This window comes from Stegostoma tigrinum, chromosome 29 (assembly GCF_030684315.1).
Source record: "Stegostoma tigrinum isolate sSteTig4 chromosome 29, sSteTig4.hap1, whole genome shotgun sequence".
Taxonomy (NCBI): domain Eukaryota; kingdom Metazoa; phylum Chordata; class Chondrichthyes; order Orectolobiformes; family Stegostomatidae; genus Stegostoma; species Stegostoma tigrinum.
The window spans coordinates 4,890,626-4,910,675 of record NC_081382.1 but is presented as its reverse complement, the minus strand read 5'-3'; the positions used below and the strand labels follow the sequence as shown (position 1 = coordinate 4,910,675).

Sequence of the window (20,050 nt, the reverse complement as noted above, 5' to 3'; positions counted from 1 at the left end):
GTCATCTTGGGGCCTGGGATGGGGGTGAGGGAGGAGGTGTGGGGACAAGTGTAGCATTTCCTGCGGTTGCAGGGGAAGGTGCCGGGTGTGGTGGGGTTGGAGGGCAGTGTGGAGTGAACAAGGGAGTCACGGAGAGAGTGGTCTCTCCGGAAAGCAGACAGGGGAGGGGATGGAAAAATGTCTTGGGTGGTGGGGTCGGATTGTAAATGGCGGAAGTGTCGGAGGATAATGCGTTGTATCCGGAGGTCGGTGGGGTGGTGTGTGAGAACGAGGGGGATCCTCTTGGGGCGGTTGTGGCGGGGGCGGGGTGTGAGGGATGTGTCGCGGGAAATGCGGGAGACGCGGTCAAGGGCGTTCTCAATCACCGTGGGGGGAAAGTTGCGGTCCTTAAAGAACTTGGACATCTGGGATGTGCGGGAGTGGAATGTCTTATCGTGGGAGCAGATGCGGCGGAGGCGGAGGAATTGGGAATAGGGGATGGAATTTTTGCAGAAGGGTGGGTGGGAGGAGGTGTATTCTAGGTAGCTGTGGGAGTCGGTGGGCTTGAAATGGACATCAGTTACAAGCTGGTTGCCTGAGATGGAGACTGAGAGGTCCAGGAAGGTGAGGGATGTGCTGGAGATGGCCCAGGTGAACTGAAGGTTGGGGTGGAAGGTGTTGGTGAAGTGGATGAACTGTTCGAGCTCCTCTGGGGAGCGAGAGGCGGCGCCGATACAGTCATCAATGTACCGGAGGAAGAGGTGGGGTTTGGGGCCTGTGTAGGTGCGGAAGAGGGACTGTTCCACGTAACCTACAAAGAGGCAGGCATAGCTGGGGCCCATGCGGGTGCCCATGGCCACCCACTTAGTCTGTAGGAAGTGGGAGGAGTCAAAAGAGAAGTTGTTGAGTGTGAGGATGAGTTCAGCTAGGCGGATGAGAGTGTCGGTGGAGGGGGCCTGGTCGGGCCTGCGGGACAGGAAGAAGCGGAGGGCCTTGAGGCCATCTCCATGCGGAATGCAGGTGTACAGGGACTGGACGTCCATGGTGAATATGAGGTGTTGGGGGCCAGGGAATTGGAAGTCCTGGAGGAGGTGGAGGGCGTGGGTGGTGTCACGGACATAGGTGGGGAGTTCCTGGACCAAAGGGGAGAAAATGGAGTCCAGATAGGTGGAGATGAGTTCGGTGGGGCAGGAGCAGGCTGAGACGATGGGTCGACCAGGGCAGGCAGGTTTGTGGATTTTGGGAAGGAGATAGAAACGGGCCGTGCGGGGTTGGGGAACAATGAGGTTGGAGGCTGTGGGTGGGAGGTCCCCTGAGGTGATGAGGTCATGAATGGCGTTGGAGATGATGGTTTGGTGCTCGGGTGTGGGGTCATGATCGAGGAGGCGGTAGGAGGTGGTGTCGGAGAGTTGGCGTCTGGCCTCGGCGATGTAGAGGTCAGTGCGCCATACTACCACTGCGCCACCCTTGTCTGCGGGTTTGATGGTGAGGTTGGGGTTGGAGTGGAGGGAGCGGAGGGCTGCCCGTTCTGCGGGGGAGAGGTTGGAGTGGGTGAGAGGGGTGGAGAGGTTGAGGCGGTTGATGTCTCAACGGCAGTTGGAGATGAAGAGGTCGAGGGAGGGTAGGAGGCCTGGGGGTGGTGTCCAGGAGGAGGACTTGTGTTGGAAGCGGGTGAAGGGGTCAGTGGAAGGAGGGTTGGGTTCCCGGTTGAAGAAGTAGGCATGCAGGCGAAGACGGCGGAAAAACTGCTCTATGTCCGACCGTGACTGGTATTCGTTGATGTGTGGTTGTAGGGGGACAAAGGTGAGCCCCTTGCTCAGGACTGACCGTTCGTCCTCAGTCAGTGGGAGGTCTGGGGGGATGGTGAACCCCCCACCTTGCACCTCCCTTGTAGCTCACCGTGCCCTCTGATACTGGTCCACGTACCCACTTCACCTTGAGTTTGTCCCTGCCACTGCCCTGGTCCTTGCTCTGCCTCTGCTTTTCCTCCCCAGCTTTGACTGTCCCCTGCTCCTCACCCAGAGAACCCTCACTGCCCCTACAGACTGCCCTTGCTCCCTTTGGCTGATGGACCCCCCCCCCCCCCCCGTATCAGTGATAATGGGAACTGCAGATGCTGGAGAATCCAAGATAATAATGCCTCACATTTTATTATCCGGACCCCCCGCTGTATTTGGCTATATTTGCCCCTGGACATGACAGGCCAGATTTCCCTATTTGTAATTCCCAAGATTGCTTGCAATGGCCCCACCACACTGACCAGTACCTACTGGGGCGGATCCCCCAACAGTACACGGCCAAAGCAGGTGGCCGAGAGTGGCCAGGCCCCTGGACTGTGTGTGGATTGTGTTTGTGACTGAAGGTAATGTGATCACTGACTGACAAATGTCCCAGACCCTGACTGAAGACTAGTGCACTAACAACACGCCCCCGCAAATGTGGCCATTTGGATGAATGAATGTGTAGAGTGTTTCGTGCACAGGCAGTTTGCTGTCGGTATTGATCGATGTCCTTGCAGGCTGCGCAGCAGGATGTCTCCCACTGTCCTACTGACAGGTAATCTCTGCACCTCAGTAACGCAGGGCTTTGTCTCTGAACCATTAACAGACAAAGCAAGGCACACTTGGGTGTTGTGAGCATGCAGTCAGGCACTAAGTGAGCAAGCTTTTTTTAATATCAAAAATAGATTTTAATCAGAAAAAAAATTTTATACACACATACATAGTCACAAATGCAGTTCAGCTCTGTACAGTAGCAAATCAGGGAAACAAATGAACGTTGTGATCAGAGATAACGGGAACTGCAGATGCTGGAGAATCCAAGATAACAAAGTGTGGAGCTGGATGAACACAGCAGGACAAGCAGCATCTCAGGAGCACAAAAGCTGACATTTCGGGCCTAGATCACACACCGAGATGTGGTTTGGATGTAGAAAACTGAGCAGCCAGGTGAATTCACCAGGTTCCTGCCTCTGATTTCCATGGTGAGCCTTCTCGACCTTTAGCATGTCTAACACAATTATTAAGATAGAAAACTGAATATTAATGAGGCAAGTCAGGGTTTTAACAAGGAATTTTACAAGCAATAATCTCCCTTAATTGATAAGCTGCCACTCCGCTCAATAAAAATATAAAAAAAAGGCAAAAGATGATTCCAATGTCATGCCAAATGTCTCACCATTTCTGCCACAAATCTCGCCATGGCCCATGTTGCTCAAAGCTTGAAAAGACTTCATCTTAAAGGAGCAAGCCCTTATTTTTATGCAGAGAAGAAAACAAAGGATTGTGGAGGCTGGAGATCTGAAACAAAAACAGAAATTGCCCAAGAGCAGCAGCTGGCATAGAAAGATAGCAGAGTTTAAGATTGATTGATTGCTTCATCGATTGATTTATTGTCACCTTGTACCTAAGTGCAGTGGAGAGCTTTGTTTAGGAGCCGTACAGGCAGATCACAGTAAGCAAGGACACACTGATCATAGGCTAAAAAAGGACTTGGGCAGAGTGGGGCATACAGATTACACTGCACAGGATGTGCACTGGGCAAAGTCAATATTAACATCAGCATTATTTTAAGTTAGAGAGTTTGTTCATCAGTCTAATAATGGCAGGGAAGAAACTGTTCTTGAGCCTGTTGGCGCATGTTCAAGTCTCTGTACCTTCTTGCTGCTGGAGAAAACATTGTAGGAGATCATTACCAGGGTGCGATGGGTCTTTGATGATGCTGTCTGCCTTTCTGCGGCAGTGAGTCATGTAAAGAGGGTCCGTGCATGAGCGTTTGGCTTCTGTGATGGTCCTGGCTGTGCACACCACCTTCTGTAGTTTCTTACAGCCCTGGGCAGAGCAGTTTCCATACCAGGCCGTTATGTACCCGGACAGAATGCTTTCAATGGTGTATCTGGAGAAATTAGTGAGGGACCTTATGGACATGCCAAATTTCCTGAGCCGCCTGAGGAAGATGTCTTCTTGACCATCGCATCTACGTGGGAAGTCCAGAACATGTTGTCGGTCATCATCACTTCCAGGAACTTGCCGCTGTCCACCCTCTCAACCCTCTCAATGTTTCAGGTCCACAGACCCTTCTTCAGAATCAACTCTGCTTTCTCTACACAGATGCTGCTGGTGCCACTGAGTTTCTCCAGTAACTTCTGATTTTTGTCTTTTAATTCCAGGTTCGCTGACAAAAGTATAAACGCCCACACTTAACCTACGAAGACCCCTCAGAATGTCACGTTTCAATTAGGTCACCTCTTACTTTTCTAACGTTCAGTGGATAGAAGCTCTACCTGTGCAAACTTCCCTCGATACAATCCTCAGCTGTCCAATCTGCTGGTGTCTCTCCAAGCACCAGAACTCCAGCTTTCACTGTTCCAACACTGTCCTTTTGGGGTCTTTCCCTGCAAATATTTCTTTCTTGTTGGAGTTTGCTTATTCTGTGTATACTGGACCATAACCTTAAATGTCTGCTACTGTATCTTTCTTGATCTATCCCTTAACCTAATTTGAATTTTAAAATACTAGCCTTGGATCCACTGTTCTCTCTGTTCCAGAACAGCTACAAACACTAGCATTGACCAGGCAATGTGGAAAATTGCCCAAATTTAACCGGTCCGCAAAAATCCAAGTACCACTCCATTTCCTCTCGATCATCAGCAAAATGATGGAAAGGGTCATTGACAGCGCTGGGAACGGGCCCTTGCTCAGCAATAACCTGCTCACTGACGCTCCATCTGGGTCCGCGAAAGTTTCTCAGCTCCTGTCCCGGTCCTGGTCAGCTCCTGCTGGAGGAGGGAAAGGGTGATGAGATAGGAGCCAAGAAGATTGAATTGCTTCATGCTCAAAACAGCCTGGTGATCCAGACAGACTAGACATTATTGCCAGTGCCTTAGGCCCCACAAAGACAGGAAGAGGAGAAAAAGAAGGATAGGTGGCAAAAGGGGAGGAGAAAGACATGGTGGCCTACGGACGAGTGCTAGAGGATTCCAGAACGATGGCTCAGACAGCGGAGAGCTGCTTATAGCTATTTAGTTGAAGACCACTTTTTGATATGATTTTATTTGATTTGAATTGATTTATTGTTGCATGTACCTATGTACAGTGAAATGCTTAGTTTTGCTTGTAGTACAGGCAGATCATACCATACAGAGTGCATTAGGGTAATAGAACAGAACGAGGAACACAATGTTACAGCTGCAGAGCAGGTGCACAGAGAGCAAGATCAACATTGAATTTGAAATTTGACAGGCTCAGTCACAAGCCTAGTAGCAGATGCCAGAACTTCTGCTCCCTCCCTTACCATTCCAACATGCCCTTGCAGTGCCCAACAGGCTGGCAGTCCAGAGGGCTGAAGCCCACACTCAGCTGGTGCAGGCTGAGGAATGGCCTTGATAGCCCACAGAGTCACAGAAGGCTATCTGATTTGTCCCCTTCTGATTCCCAGCAGCCTGCCTGTTGCTCCCTCTTTAACATGGGCTGAACTTTGTGTAAATAGCCCAAATAGTTTAGAACATTTGTAGGCAGTAACTCAAGGTGAGCCCCAGGGTAAATGCTTCCTAATTTTGCAGAAAAAAACTGTTCTTGAATCTGTTGGTTCATGTGTTTACGCTTTTGTACCTTCTGTCTGACAGAAGAGGTTGGAAGAGGTTATAATCGGAGTGGGAGGGGTCTTTGATCATGTTGGCTGGCTTTCCCGAGGCAGCGAGAGTGTAGATGGATGGAAGGTTGGTTTATGTGAAGCACTGGGCTGTTCACAACTCTCTGTAGTTTCGTACAGTCTTGAGCAGAAGAGTTGCCATACCAAGCCGTGACATTCCCCACCACCAAATATTGAGCATCACAGATACATGACCTTTGATGAATAAAGAATTCAAAACAATTTTCAACCCCATCTGAACACAATCAGTTTAATTGCTTCTGAACTGAGACAAAAGCACACAGGAAACATGGCAGAAAATTAGGAAGTATTTACTTGCGGATCACCCCGAGTTACTGCCTACAAGTGTTCTGAACTACATAGCTGTTTACACAAAGTCCAGCCCACATTTAAAACAGTTACATAAAAACCAAAAGGACTGCTGCAAATCAGGGACAAAAGCAGAAGTTGGTGGAAAAGCTCAGCAGGTCTGGTAGCACGTGTGAAGAGAAATCAGAGTTAACGTTTCAGGTCCAGTGACCCTTCCTCTGACCGTACCCAAAATGTCAACTCTGATTTTTCTTCACGGATGCTGCCAGGCCTGCTGAGCTTTTCCAGCAACTTCTGTTTCTGTTTAAAACAGTTATTTTTCTTTACAGATCAGAGATAATGGGAACTGCAGATGCTGGAGAATCCAAGATAACAAAAGTGTGGAGCTGGATGAACACAGCAGGCCAAGCAGTACCTCGGGAGCACAAAAGTTGACGTTTCAGGCCTCGCCCTCTCTGATGAAGGGTCTAGGCCCGAAACGTCAGCTTTTGTGCTCTTGAGATGCTGCTTGGCCTGCTGTGTTCATCCAGCTTCACACTTTGTATTCTTCATTACAAAGGATTTGGAGAATGACAGTAAATTCTTCCTGCAATTATACAGGGTACTGGGAACATAGCAAATACTGTGTTTAATTTTGATTTCTTTACCTAATGCTGGTTTACTGGGCTGGTTCCCGGGATGAGGAGTTAGTCTTATCGGGGGATTGAGTAAGCTGTTGGGCTTTCTTTTCTAAACTCTAGAAGGATGAGAGAATTCTTGAAGGCCCAAGAGGGTAAGTATTGGAGCATGGGGAATTAGCATTCACAGTCACTGAAAAAGGGGGCTTTCAGACTAAGATGAGAAATAATTTCTCTTGTAAAAGGTTGTGAATCTCTGGAAATTACTGCCAGATAACTGTGGATACTCAGTTATTGAACATCCTCAAGGTAGTGAGTATGGATTTTTTAAAATTTTAAAACAACAGAGGCTTAGGGAACAAGGCAGGCAAGTGGAGCTGAGGAAGAGGGCCCTAATTTCTGCTGATGGGTACAGCAGGTATGATAGGCAAATGGCTCGCTACTGCTGTTACTGTTTTGTGATGTTTCAAGTTGTTTTGATTCACAACTTATTGAGTAAAGAAGTTATTTCTCATTTTACTCTGAAAATCCCTACTTTTAAGAGACCATGACTCCTAATTCACCAGCTAGGTGAAGCATGCTCCATTACATACCTTCTCAGGCCTTCAAGAGTTCTCTCTTTCTTCTAAACTTTGGGAAAGAAAGCTGAGCAGTTTATTCAATCTCTTTATTATATCATCTTTCCACCTCTGTGATTCCTCCATCAGGCTCTCCAATCTGCTTCCATTAGTCCTCAATCCCATTAAACACTGCTGTCTGCAAGGCAGCCCACTTCATACCTCCAGGGGAAGTAATTACCATGTAATCAATATTTACTGCTTGGCATAATTATACTTAAACATATAAGTTTCCAGTTTAGATAGCAAGAACTGCAAATGCTGGAGTCAGAGATGACACAGTGTGGAGCTGGAGGAACACAGCAGGCCAGGCAGATTCAGGGGAGCAGGAAAGCTTTGGGTCAGGACCCTTCTTCTGAAACGTCAGCTTTCCTGCTCCTCTGATGCTGCCTGGCCTGCTGTGTTACCTCCAGCTCCATACTGTGTTATCTCTTAAGTTTCCAGTTTAGTGCTTCCAAGCATCTTTAAGCTACAGTCATCAGTAATTATCCCACAATTAGGGCCTAAACAGATTTTTAAAACACAGCCTCTACTTTGGGCTCACCTTCACTCTTTCTCCTAATAAAAGCAATCAGTTCTTCTACACTACTGCCATTTCATTCCTGCATTTGTTTCTGGGTATCCTGCCAGCTTTTCAAGTTGGTGAATTGTCACTGAGATAATATGAAGCCTGTCTATTCAGCAAGGACAACAAAGAGCATGAATGACTGACATTCATTTTCTTCAAGCCTGCAGTTCTCAGTCAGACCAGTCCACACAATGCCATAGAACCAATGGGTCGTGGAAGAAGACTATTCAGCCCGTCAATTCCACACCAACAGTCTAAAGAGCAACCCACCCAGGCCAACCCTGCATTTCCCATGGTTAACCCACCTGGACATTACGAGCAATTTAGCATGGCCAATCCACCTAGTCTGCACATCTTTGGACTGTGGGAGGGTACCCACACAGACACAGGGAGAATGTGCAAACTTCACACAGACAGTCACCTGTGGGTGGAATTAAACTGGGTCCCTGGCGCTGTGAGGCAGCAGTGCTAACCTCTGAGACACTGCGCAGCAATGTGCAGGTTTTATATCTTAGGTCGACCGATGGGCAGTTTGTTGCATCATTGACACTCATTTGAGATCAGTGACTGTACATATTCTCTCAGTAACTATTTGCTCAGAAGTCACTGGAATTGTCTTACATTCAGTACAGATACATAAAGATATAAATGTGTTTCAATGAAGCTTTATTGCCGAAGTGCCTAAATGCCACGAATTTATTCCTGCAAGCAGCAAGTAGCAAGAAGAAGCCTATGGTCTGTCTTAATGGCTTTGAGCTCCACCCCTATTCGCATGGACTTCGTTCAGCTCGCTTTAGTTTTGGGTCCTTCTTTTTGGTGCAGTGGCGATGTGACTTTTTCTTCTCTTCTTTTGGAGCAGCTGGTGCTGTCGGTGGAATGACAAACACATCAGGATCTGTCTGATAACCCAATCAATAACAATTTTTATTTTGTTGGTGGCTGTTTATTGAACAAATCAAAGCTTTATAGCAATGTGCCTCCCAGCCCACCTCCATCAGTATAGGTGTGAAATACAACCCTACTGGCTCTTCCCATTCCTATTGGTGAGTATTGTGCCTTGAATTAATATTGGTGTGTTTTCTGCAGCCCCCCATCAGAATTGGTGTAATACCTCCCCCACCAACCACAACCCTATCGCAAACATGCACACACACACACACACACACACACACACACACACACACACACACACACACAAACACACGCGTACGCACACAGACACACACAGGCACACACACGCACATACACACACGCATGCATGCACGCACACACAAACACACCCACGCACGCACACAGATACACACATGTGCATACACATGCACACAGATACACACAGAAACACACACACAGGTGCACATAGATACACAGATGTGTGTGCACACGCACACACAAACAGACACAGACACTCACACACACACACACACACACACACACACACACACACACACACACACACACACACACACTCACACAAACACACTTTCCCCCCGACCCTGCACACTCCCCATCAGTATCAGTGAGTATTATAGCAGTATATCCATTGTCAATGTTTCCTATCACATCATAGCTATGCCGCAGGGATCTTCTGCCTGGTGTTCTTCAGTTGGTCGATTACCTGTCTCTGCTGCTTTCTCCTCAGCTTCTCTCCCCTCAGCAGCCTCCCCCTCTGCTGCTTTCCCCTCCGCAGGCTTTGCTTCTGCCAATGGCTCTGCAGCTGCACCCTCCTCTGCAGCCTCTGGTGGTTGAGATGAAGGTTCTGAAGGCAGTGGAATATAATAGAGGAGTATCCATATACAGAATGATATATAATGTTTATCTAAAGCATAATAGCTGTATGTTATTCTGCCAAATATATCAATTAGTGTCCATTTAATAAACTATGCAGTATCTATGTATCTATACACCTTGTGCCCATAAATATATATACCTGATAATATCTGACACTGAAAGAACTGCGGACACTGTAAATTAAAAGCCATAACAGAAGTTACTGGAAAAGCTCAGGGGGTCCGGCAGCACCTGTGGAGAGAAATCGGAGTTAATGTTTTGGGTCAAGTGACCCTTCCTCAGAACTGATACTCTATGACGTCCACCTGGCTGACCTCGTTACAATCACTGCAGATCTCAGTTGCACTTTTTGTTAATAATCGCTGAATGTTCAATATCAGTTTGATCCAGTTCAGAGTTAGTGTCGGTGAGCTGCCTTCTTGAGCCGCTGCAGTCCGCTTGCTGTGGGTTGACCCTCAATGCCATTAGAGAGAGAATTCCAGGATTTTGACCCAGCGACAGTGAAGGAATGGTGGCGTATTTCCAAGCCATGATGGTGAGTGGCTTGGATGGGAACTTGAAAGTGGTGCTGTTCCCATGTATCTGCTGCCCTTGTCCTTCTAGGTGGAAGTGGTCGTGGGTTTGGAAGGTATTGTCTGAGGATCATTGGTGAATTTCTGCGAGCATCTTGTAGATAGTTCACATTGCTGCAACTGACTGTTGGTGGTAGAGAGAGTGGATGCTTGTGGATGTAGTGTCAATCAAGTGGGCTGCTTTGTCCTGGATGGTTTCAAGGTTCTTGAGCGTTGTTGGGGCTGCACCCATCCAGGCAAGTGGGGAGTATTCCATCACACTCCTGACTTGTGCCGTGTAGATGGCAGGCAGGCTTTGGGGAGTCAGGAGGTGAGTTATTCGCTGCAGTATTCCCAGATTCTGGCCTGCTCTTGTAGTCACTGTGTTTACCTGGTGAGTCCAGTTGAGTTTCTGGTCAATGGTAACCCTCAGGATGTTGGTAGTGGTGGATTCAGTGATGGTATTGAATGTCAAGGGATGACCATTAGATTGTCTCCTTTTGTGAAGGTCAGAGCCTGGCGTTTGTGTGGCGCAAATGTCACTTGCCACTTGCAAAGTGTTGATGGCTGCTGGTAAATGTTGTTAAATGATATTGATTAAATAACTAGATGAGTCAGCCCACTTGTCCAACCTCGGTGAAACAGTTGGTGCATAAACTCAAATTGTGCCAGTGAGAAGGTCAGTTTCCAGAATCCAGTGGACCATAGTCCCAGGAAAGGAGATGAGTTCTCAGACCATGGACAGTCATTGCAGCTGTTTGTGATTGCTCAGCTTTTGGGCTACATTTTCAACAGTGAAGAATTGAAATCCTTTGTAAAATTTTAATGAGATTTGATGGTCCACAGTATCACCAATATCTGAGAAATTCATGGAATTCATCTTAATTATTTTTGCTATTAGTTGTGCTCTTTGGGTTGTTTGACCACAGTTTGAATGTTACCCATATTTAGCTCAGGTTAATTCTAGATATTAGAGAATGAGTTGTGTTTATTGTATTACTCTACGGACTTTGTATCACAAAGATTATTGTTGCTTATTCAAAATCATGGAATGCTGTGGTTTTATTTTCTTACAAAGTACCTGGCCCTCATGCTTTGTCTACCTTGAAAATAGTTACTGGTTCGTAGCCAGATCATAACATTATTTAGCAGACTGGCCCAGGACCATAACATTAAGATAGGGACATAAGAAATATATGCTCAAGGTATGCATAAAAATATAAACACTGGCCAAGTTATCATCACTGATTTTCCAATACAAACTTAGGCAGAGGCAGAGATATTCATTGCAGCATAGACAGAGGGAATCTGACTGCAGTCTACAAGTGGTCTCAAAAAAAGGATGGCCATTTCAAACTGGGATGATGAGAAACCTCTCCACTTGGGCTGTGAACCTTTGGAGTTCTCATTATCAGATAGATTGTTAGATGCTCAGTTGTTCAGTACGTTCAAAGCTGAGCTCAATAGCGTTTCGGATTCTAAGATCAAACAGAGTTATGAAGGCTGAATGGAAACTGACATCGTGACCGAGGGTCAGCTCTGATCTTATTAAATGGTGAGGAAGGTACGAGAGGCCCTACGACCTACTTCTGATTGTACTTTTTAAAATGTTTTTGCATAAGCAGAGCTACCTGTGCACACAGAGTGATAGAATGTAACAGTTACAGATGCAGTAGACTTCTGTATGAAGATGCTATGATCCATGATCACAAAAGTACAAATTTATGGAACTAAATAACACACATAAATGGACACACTTACAATTTAGAACATATCACAAATGTTTTCAAACTCTGCAAGGCATTGTTAATGATAAACATCTTACTTCTCCCTTAGTCCCCTCTTAAATGGAGTTAATGATCCCTACCTGGAGGTATTGTCGCAGCTGATGGGGTTGTAGTGGGAGCCTCTTGTTCAGGAGGAGGCTGGCTATATGCAGGATCTGGTGGTAATACGTTTTCAGTGAAATTTTCAATCTTGATGGTGTTCCCGCGTGGCTTATACTGAGCTACCACAAAGGTTCCTTTATCACTTGTGACGTATGCAATCCCCATGTCTGTGGTTTCCTTCCAAATCAACTGAGTGAAGTGCTCTAATGCAAACAAGTAGGAATAAACAGTCAGTTTGTGTTTGTGTCACTTGAACTACCACTGTATGTGTTTGTATGTGTGCATGCATGAGTATAGAGCAATATTGAGGGTAACCTTGTAAGTAATAACAAGATTGACAGCAAGAGCTTCTTGAAATAATAATAAAAAGGGAAAGAGAGGCCAAAATTAACATTGGCTCCTTAGAGTATGACGTTGGGGGTAATAAAAATGGGAAACCAGGGAAGGACAGAGCAGTTGATTAAATGTTTTACATCAGTCATTGTGGTAGAAGACATCAATAGGATTCCAAATTACTAAATAATCAAGGGGAAAATGACAGGAAATAATAAATAATTATCACTTGAGAAAATGTTCTAGGAAACTAATGGGGCTGGACCTGTTAGGATACACCCTCGGATATTAAAAGGAGTAGCCACAGGGATAGTGGTACTAACCTTCCAGATTCCTGGAAAAGAGGCTTGGAAAACTGTCAATGTAATATCAATAAAATATTTGTTTTAAAATGGGAAGGAGACAAAAAGGCAGGTAACTATATGTCAGTTAGCTCCATGTCTGTTACTGGGAAAATACTGGTGTCCACTTTAAAAGATGGCATAACAGAGTATTTTGAAACATAAATGATCAACACAATCACCATGGCATCGTGAAGGAGAAATCTCACCTGAAAAATATACTAGAACTCGTTGAGGAGCTAACAAGCAGGACAAGTAAGGGAATGGCGTGGATGTAGCATTTTTGTATTCTCAAAAGGAATTTCTTAAGGCACCCACACAATAAGTCAACAGCTCATAATGTTGGAGGTAGAATATCGGCATGGATAGAGGATTGGGAAGCTAATAGAAGGCAGAGGGTTGGAATAACAGGCACACTTTCAAGATGGCGACCTGTACCTAAGTGGTGTGCCACAGGGCTCAGAGCTGAGGCCACAATTATTTACAATCTATATTAACAACTTGGATGAGGGAAGTGAATGTACTATAGTCAAATTTGCAGATGGCACAAAAATAGGCAAGGGGTGAGCATGACTGACAATCTGTTGACATTTATAAACAGGTTGGGTGAGTGGGCAAAAAACTTGGCAGATGGAATATAGTATGGGAAAATGTGATGTCATGTATTTTGCCAAAAGAACAGAGGAGCTGCATGTTATTTAAATAGACATACATTGCAGAGATCCAAAGCACAGATGGATTTCGGAATTCTCCTGCATAAATTACAAAAAGCCAGTGTACAGGTTAAATCAGTAATAGGGAAGATGAAGGGAACGGGGTATAAAAATACAACACCCCGGTCAGAATATAGCTGGAATACAGTGAACAGTTCTGGGCCCCTTATCTAAGAAAAGATGTACTGACATTGATGACAGTCCAGGGAATGTTCACTCGGCTGATTGCTGGTATGGAGGGAATAGAACATAGAACATAGAACATAACAGCACAGTACAGACCCTTCGGCCCTCGATGTTGTGCCAACCTGTCATACCGATCTGAAGCCCATTTAACCTACACTATTCCATGTACATCCATATGCTTGTCCAATGACGACTTAAATGTACCTAAAGTTGGCGAATCTACTACTGTTGCAGGCAAAGCGTTCCATTCCCTTACTACTCTCTGAGTACAGAAACTACCTCTGACATCTGTCCTATATCTTTCACCCCTCAACTTAAAGCTATGCCCCCTCGTGCTCGCCGTCACCATCCGAGGAAAAAGGCTCTCCCTATCCACCCTATCCAACCCTCTGATTATGTTTTATGTGGAGGGATTAAGTAAATTGGACCTGTCCTCATTGGAAATTAGATGATTGAGGGGTGACCTGATTGAAACAATGGTGATTTTTAAGGGACTTAACAGGATGGATGTGAAAAGGTTGTGATCCAATGTCTCTTGGTGTTAGTGTTTACTGGACAATGACCTGAAATGAGTGGGTTACCTTATTAGGAAAGGTTGGATAGGTGAGGCTAGTATCCACTGGGGTTTAGAAGAGTAAAAACGGATTTGATTGCAAATATAATATCCTGAAGGAGGTTGATGGGTTGGAAGTTGAGGGGTTGTTTCCTCTGATTGCAGAATCTAGAAACGGAGGTCGCTGTTTAAAAATCAGCGATTACCCACTTAAGCCAGAGATGAGAAGAAATTTTTTTCTCACAGGAGAGTTGAGAGTCTGTTGAGTTGTCTTTCTCAAACTGTGGTGGAAACAGAAACTGAATATTTTTAATGGCAGAGGTGGATCGATTTTTCATAAGCAAAGGGGTGAAAGGTTATCAGACTTGGGGGGGAATCAGATAAGCCATGATCTTATAGAACAGTGGGACAGGCTGGAGGATTTATGTGGCCTACCTTACTCCTAGATTGTGCTTTTGCATGTATTTGAGTGACTGTGTGTGTGTATGTGAGTGAGGGGGTCTGTATGTTAAGTGAGTGTATGAGTACACCCGTATGAGTATATGTGCGTATGTTTGAAAGTCTGTGTATGTGTGTTTGTGCCTGTGTGTCTGCAAATAAATTGTAACTTGAATTGAAAACCATCACAATTGCAAAACAGATCATGCACATCCACATTTCAGCAACGTCTTGGCTACATCAGCCTCAATGTGCTCTCCACAAATCTCGTGTTATCTAGGGCTGAGACAGTATTTCAGTGGGCTAGTCACTGATAGAGTTCACTCTTTCCCTGGTGGGCTTGTGGCAGCCTTGCTCTGACTTTGATCCGATAATGCTACAAGGTAAGAAGTTAAACATTTACCTGTCCTTTCGGAGAGACCAGGCTTTTCAAAGTCATAATACTTCACTTCAGCGTACCAGGCCTCCACAGGTTCGTAGCCTAAAATGAATCAGAAGTGAGGTAAAGAAGGTTATTCGTTTGGAAAGGATTTGCAGAGTTAGGGACACGGGAGTGAACAAGCTGTTAAACAAGCTGGTTTCTGAAGAAGGGTCTAGGCCCGAAACATCAGCTTTCCTGCTCCTCTGATGCTGCTTGGCCTGCTGTGTTCATCCAGCTCCGCACCTTTGTTATCTCAGATTCTCCGGCATCTGCAGTTCCTTCTATCTCTGTTAAATGAATCTAATTTTAAGAGCACTTTTCAATTGCGTTTTGTAGAAACAAACTTTTTCCAAATAGCAGCAATTGTAATCATGCTAATTAATGAGCAATTAAAGGCCTCAGCCTGCAAGCCTTCAGGATTGGGTGTCAGTCACCATGCAGAGGGCACAGTTGCTACGGTGATGAGGTCAAATTATTCCCTATAGGAGGAAGAGGGATCCTGTGATCGAAGGTACTCAGTGGCTCATCGAGGAACTGGACATCAGGAAGAGGGGAGTCTACTGATAGCTACCATCTTACCCTCATGCTGACACCCCTGCGCGCCTCTCCTCACAATCCTATGCTACAAAGGTTCTTTCAACAGAAACCCTATGTCATCCAGGGACTCGGGAGTTTGTTCCAGTAGCAGACTCTGTCTACTGCAATTGACTGATTGGCAGCTCTTGATGAAGGGGACAACTGGTGGGGTAGTTGGTGGTCAGACATGTAATTCTGTGGTCAAGGGGGTGATTGGTGGGGCCAGTTCTGGAGTTAGCCCAGTGTTAGGCTTGGCTCTATTCTGTCTAATACTTTGCGGATAACAAAGTTTCAGGGATGTCTCCCAGATCTCCAATTCTGGCTCAGTCAGAACCATTCACACAGAGATAGCAGTATTGCCCATTAGCAATGTAAACTGCACTGGCAATTTCCACATAGATCCATGCTTCAGGACTTCCACAGAGTCATACTCTCAGTTGTATGTCTATCCCTGGCAGTCTGGAGTCCAGAGGATTTGGGCCATTGCTGAGTTTAATTCCTGACTTTAGTTTTATAATTTCTTCGGTAATGCTTTCAGATATTGTATTAGATTACATTAGATTCCCTATTGTGTGGAAACAGGCCCTTTGGCCCAACAAGTTCACACCACTCCTTGCAGCATCCCACCCAGACCCATCCCCCTATAACCCACACACACCCCTGAACACTACGGGCAATTTAGCATGGCCAATCCACTTAGCCTGCACATCGTTGGACTGTGGGAGGAAACTGGAGCACCCGGAGGAAACTCTACACAGACAGTCACCCGAGAATGGAATCGAACCCGGATCCCTGGTGCTGTGAGGCTGCAGTGCTAACCACTGAGCCACCGTGTCACCCCTAATGAAATGAAATGAAAGAGAAAAAAGGACAGAGCAATGGAAGAGACACAAACCTGAGATTTCTCCTTCAGTGGCGCTTGGTTTAGACCAGATGTTCTCCCCAAAGTTGGTGGGGCTTTGCGCGATGACACCATCTTGCGTGAGGACATTAGCCCACACCTTGCAATCCTTGCACAAGTCCTTATTGATTACAAGAGGCGCTGCATTGTGTCGGGCCCTGAATGCATTGTGAGCATTCAACGCCTCTCTCTCAAACTTGTTCATTTCTGAAAATGAAACACAGACTACCATCAGTACCATGGCAAGCAGGAAGAATTGAATAAACATCTGAATAACCACCCCATTACATCAATCACCCTGTTCAATCAACTAGGGATATGGGTCAGGAGCAGGCAGATGGGGCTAGTTTAGTTCGAGATTATGTTTGGATGGGCTGGGTGGACCAAAGGGTCTGTTTCTGTGCTGTATGACTATACGATTCTACGACTCAATAGCTATCCTGTCTACCACCTCTTCCGAACTCTCTCTTCCGTCTCATCCACCAACCCTCCCAATCCATTAACCCTTTATATCACACTTCTCCTCAACACCTACCCCATCCTCACACAATCCACAATCGTTTCGACTGCTTCACCCTATCATGCCACCTCACTGAGTCAAACCACACAACCCCGCCCCCACCTCAGAGGTTTAACAGTAATTCAGACCTTAGGTAGCTGAACATTGCGAGGTTTATAAGATTATTAGATTTTGATTCTGCATTTTAAAATTTAAGTTAAATGATGGTGGTATGTGATATATTCTGCAGTCTGTCTGTCTGGTTTGAGAGTTACTAGTCAAAGGATGACATAGATTGTTTCACTGAGAAAATGTGTATGAGATTCATGCTTGGGATCAATAGTTATAGTTTGAGTCTAAGATGGGTAGAAAAGTCCTGTGTAAGCTATCCATTTACTTCTAAACGAAGGAGGTGGTGCAGATCAAGGATAAGTAATTAGCATTTCTACTCAGACATAAAGCTACTATGTTTCCCGTTAGCATGAGGAAAAGGTGAAGGAACCCCTTTTGAGATCAGGTTACAGGCTTTCCTATAAATCCATGATTATCATATGATTGAAAACCATCTGAGGGAACAGAAAATACAGACAGCCAACTCTACACCTGACGCTGAGAAAATACAACTCTATTGGCCACCATGAGGTAAGAGGGTGGAGGATCTTACTCAGATTGAAGAGGCAGGGTTTATGAAGATGTAAATGAGGCTGTAACATTTACCTAGCCTGGAGTTTTAGGAACAAATACACAGTGTAACATTCACAGTGACAGTCCACCATCCGATGAGTCATGAATGGTGCTGAACATTGAGCAGTGATCAGGGACCATCCCCACTTCTGGCCTTACGACAGAAAGAAAATCATTGATGAAGCAGCTGAGGGTGGTTGGGCTGAAGACATAATGCTGAGGAACAACTATAGAGATGTACTAGGACTCATATATTGACCCTCCAAAACCCACACCATCTTCCTCTCTGTGAGGTATGACTTCATTCATGCAAACGAAGCACAGAGGCAAAAAGAATACAGTGGGCTGATGTATACGAGCAATACAAGCTCAAATACAGACATATGTAGTTTATATTCAAAGTGTTCTGCTTATGCAAGTGGCTATTAGCATTGATAGAATGATAAAGCATGGAAGAATGGCATTCAGCAGTTATTGCCTGTTTCATTTCTTTGCAAATATTAATCCATTAGTCCCACCACACCACTCATTTCCCCAAAGCCACACGTGTCTCTTTTCCAATGCTGAGTTGATTTCCTTTTCTTCCTTATATTCAACTTGCTCAGAAATATTGTTATATACCTCTGGAGCTACTGGGATTTGAACCCAGGTCTCTGGCTCAGAGGTAGGGTCACTACCACTGTGCCACAGGAGCCCTCAGCTGATTTCCTTTTATATGGCTGAGATGTTGTTGAAGCTTTTCATCCAGAAACAAGAACACCTAATCCTTCACCTTTAAATCCCTTTCAAATGATAGGATTGGATCTCCTGCCATTCATATTTTGAGGAAGTGTGTTCCAAGTTATAACAGCTTTCTGAGCTAATAAAAATTCTCACCCATTTCCCCTGTTTTTATTTCTGTTAAACTCAGTAATTCTGATAACTGACCATCTGCAATTTTTCACTATCTGCTCTATCAAAAGAGATCTTGTGGTGCAGTGATTCCCTAACCCTACTGATGTACTGGATTGGCCTCGTCATAACCATGACTTTCACCTTCAGGTCCTTTAATTGTTCCTTTCCAGCAACTTTCTCAAGATTCTTGATATTTTGCACATGATGATACTGACAGTACCTTTTATGCTTGGTCCCTGACGCTGTAAGTACTCTATCGTATTTTATGCCTCTGCTTTCTTCAGCTTCCATTCTTAGGTTACATCACCTAAATTATTCCCATGATTCACCTCAGCTTTCATTGCTTGCCTTAGTCTCCAATTCCCTCTTTACTTCTTTACCATGAAAATCTGGTTCTGTTTTTATAAAGACAGTCGCTAAATTACTTCTTCCCTCAATCTCTGAACGGCTGCTGCTGCTGCATGCCCAGTCTGTACATTTTCAGCGTGGATTATACCCTGTGCCAGAAATGTTTGCTTTGCTGCAGGTACACATGGATATTCTGGTGTACAAGCTCTTGGTCCCATCTCAGGACTTGACCTTTGTCGCATAACATGTGGGTCAGTTTAGCTCAGTTGGCTGACGAGTTGGTTTGCCAAATATTGTAATGCCAACAGAGTGGGTTGCCATGAAGGACTCTACTTGTTAATCTCACCCCTCCCCTGAGGCGTAATGGTGGACCTCAGGTTGAATCACCAATCGTCTGTCTCTAAGGAGAGAGCAGCTCTATGGTCTAGTAAGACTATGGTGACTTGACCATAACATGGCCACATAGGTTCATTACTCTAACTGTAAATCCTTCTGGTACAGAGAAAGACTCTCCTGATCAGTTTGAACTATGTGCTATCTGCAGTGCAATAGTCTCCCCATATTAACACGTGCTCATGCCATTGCCATTCTGAGGGCCAACTGTTTTAGCACCGAATTTGACACATTCACCAAAGCTCTTGTCCAACAGTGCTTACTGTTCTATTTCTGTTCTTACCTATTGAACTGTCCTCACTGGTCGTTTGTTGGGAACCTGTATCCTGTTTATCTTTAGAGTCTATGGAGAGTGAGTCTGGTGGTAGAACATTTTTCTGGAAGGAATGTTGGTCCACGATGTTTCCTGCTGGGCTGTACTGTGCCACGACGTATATTCCTGTGTCACCTTTTGCATAGGCAATGCCAAAATGTGTGGTCGCCACCCATATCATCTGGGTAAATTGACCTGTCACAAATTAACAAGCAAATATTTGTAAACTAAAATAAAACAAAGAACTGCTGATACTGGAGATCTTAAACAAACAAAAACAGAGATTTGTTGGAGAAACGCAGCAGGTCTGGCAGCACCAGTGGAGTGAAAACAAAATTAATGTTTTGAGTCTGGGGCTCCTTCTTTAGAACACACTCCTATATATGTTGTAATCAGACAAAAACTGCTCCAGTGTCGACAAAATACAAAGCCCTGAAGAAAGAACATTGTGTTGTATACCAGGGTATATCAGGGGCTATGTCTCATCAGG

The 20,050-nt window shown here is 45.2% G+C and overlaps 1 protein-coding gene across 1 annotated transcript; it reads right to left on the bottom strand.

Moving 5' to 3' along the window:
• Window positions 1–8,156: 8,156 nt before the first annotated feature.
• Window positions 8,157–19,671, bottom strand: LOC125465248 (Golgi-associated plant pathogenesis-related protein 1-like). The gene is made up of 6 exons (XM_048558525.2): window positions 19,531–19,671; window positions 16,424–16,636; window positions 14,935–15,012; window positions 11,946–12,170; window positions 9,355–9,495; window positions 8,157–8,604 (listed from the first exon to the last, which is right to left on the bottom strand). The coding sequence occupies exons 2-6, from the start codon at window positions 16,632–16,634 to the stop codon at window positions 8,504–8,506; spliced, it is 756 nt and encodes a 251-aa protein (XP_048414482.2). The 5' UTR covers window positions 16,635–16,636; window positions 19,531–19,671; the 3' UTR covers window positions 8,157–8,503.
• Between the last annotated feature and the right edge of the window lie 379 nt (window positions 19,672–20,050).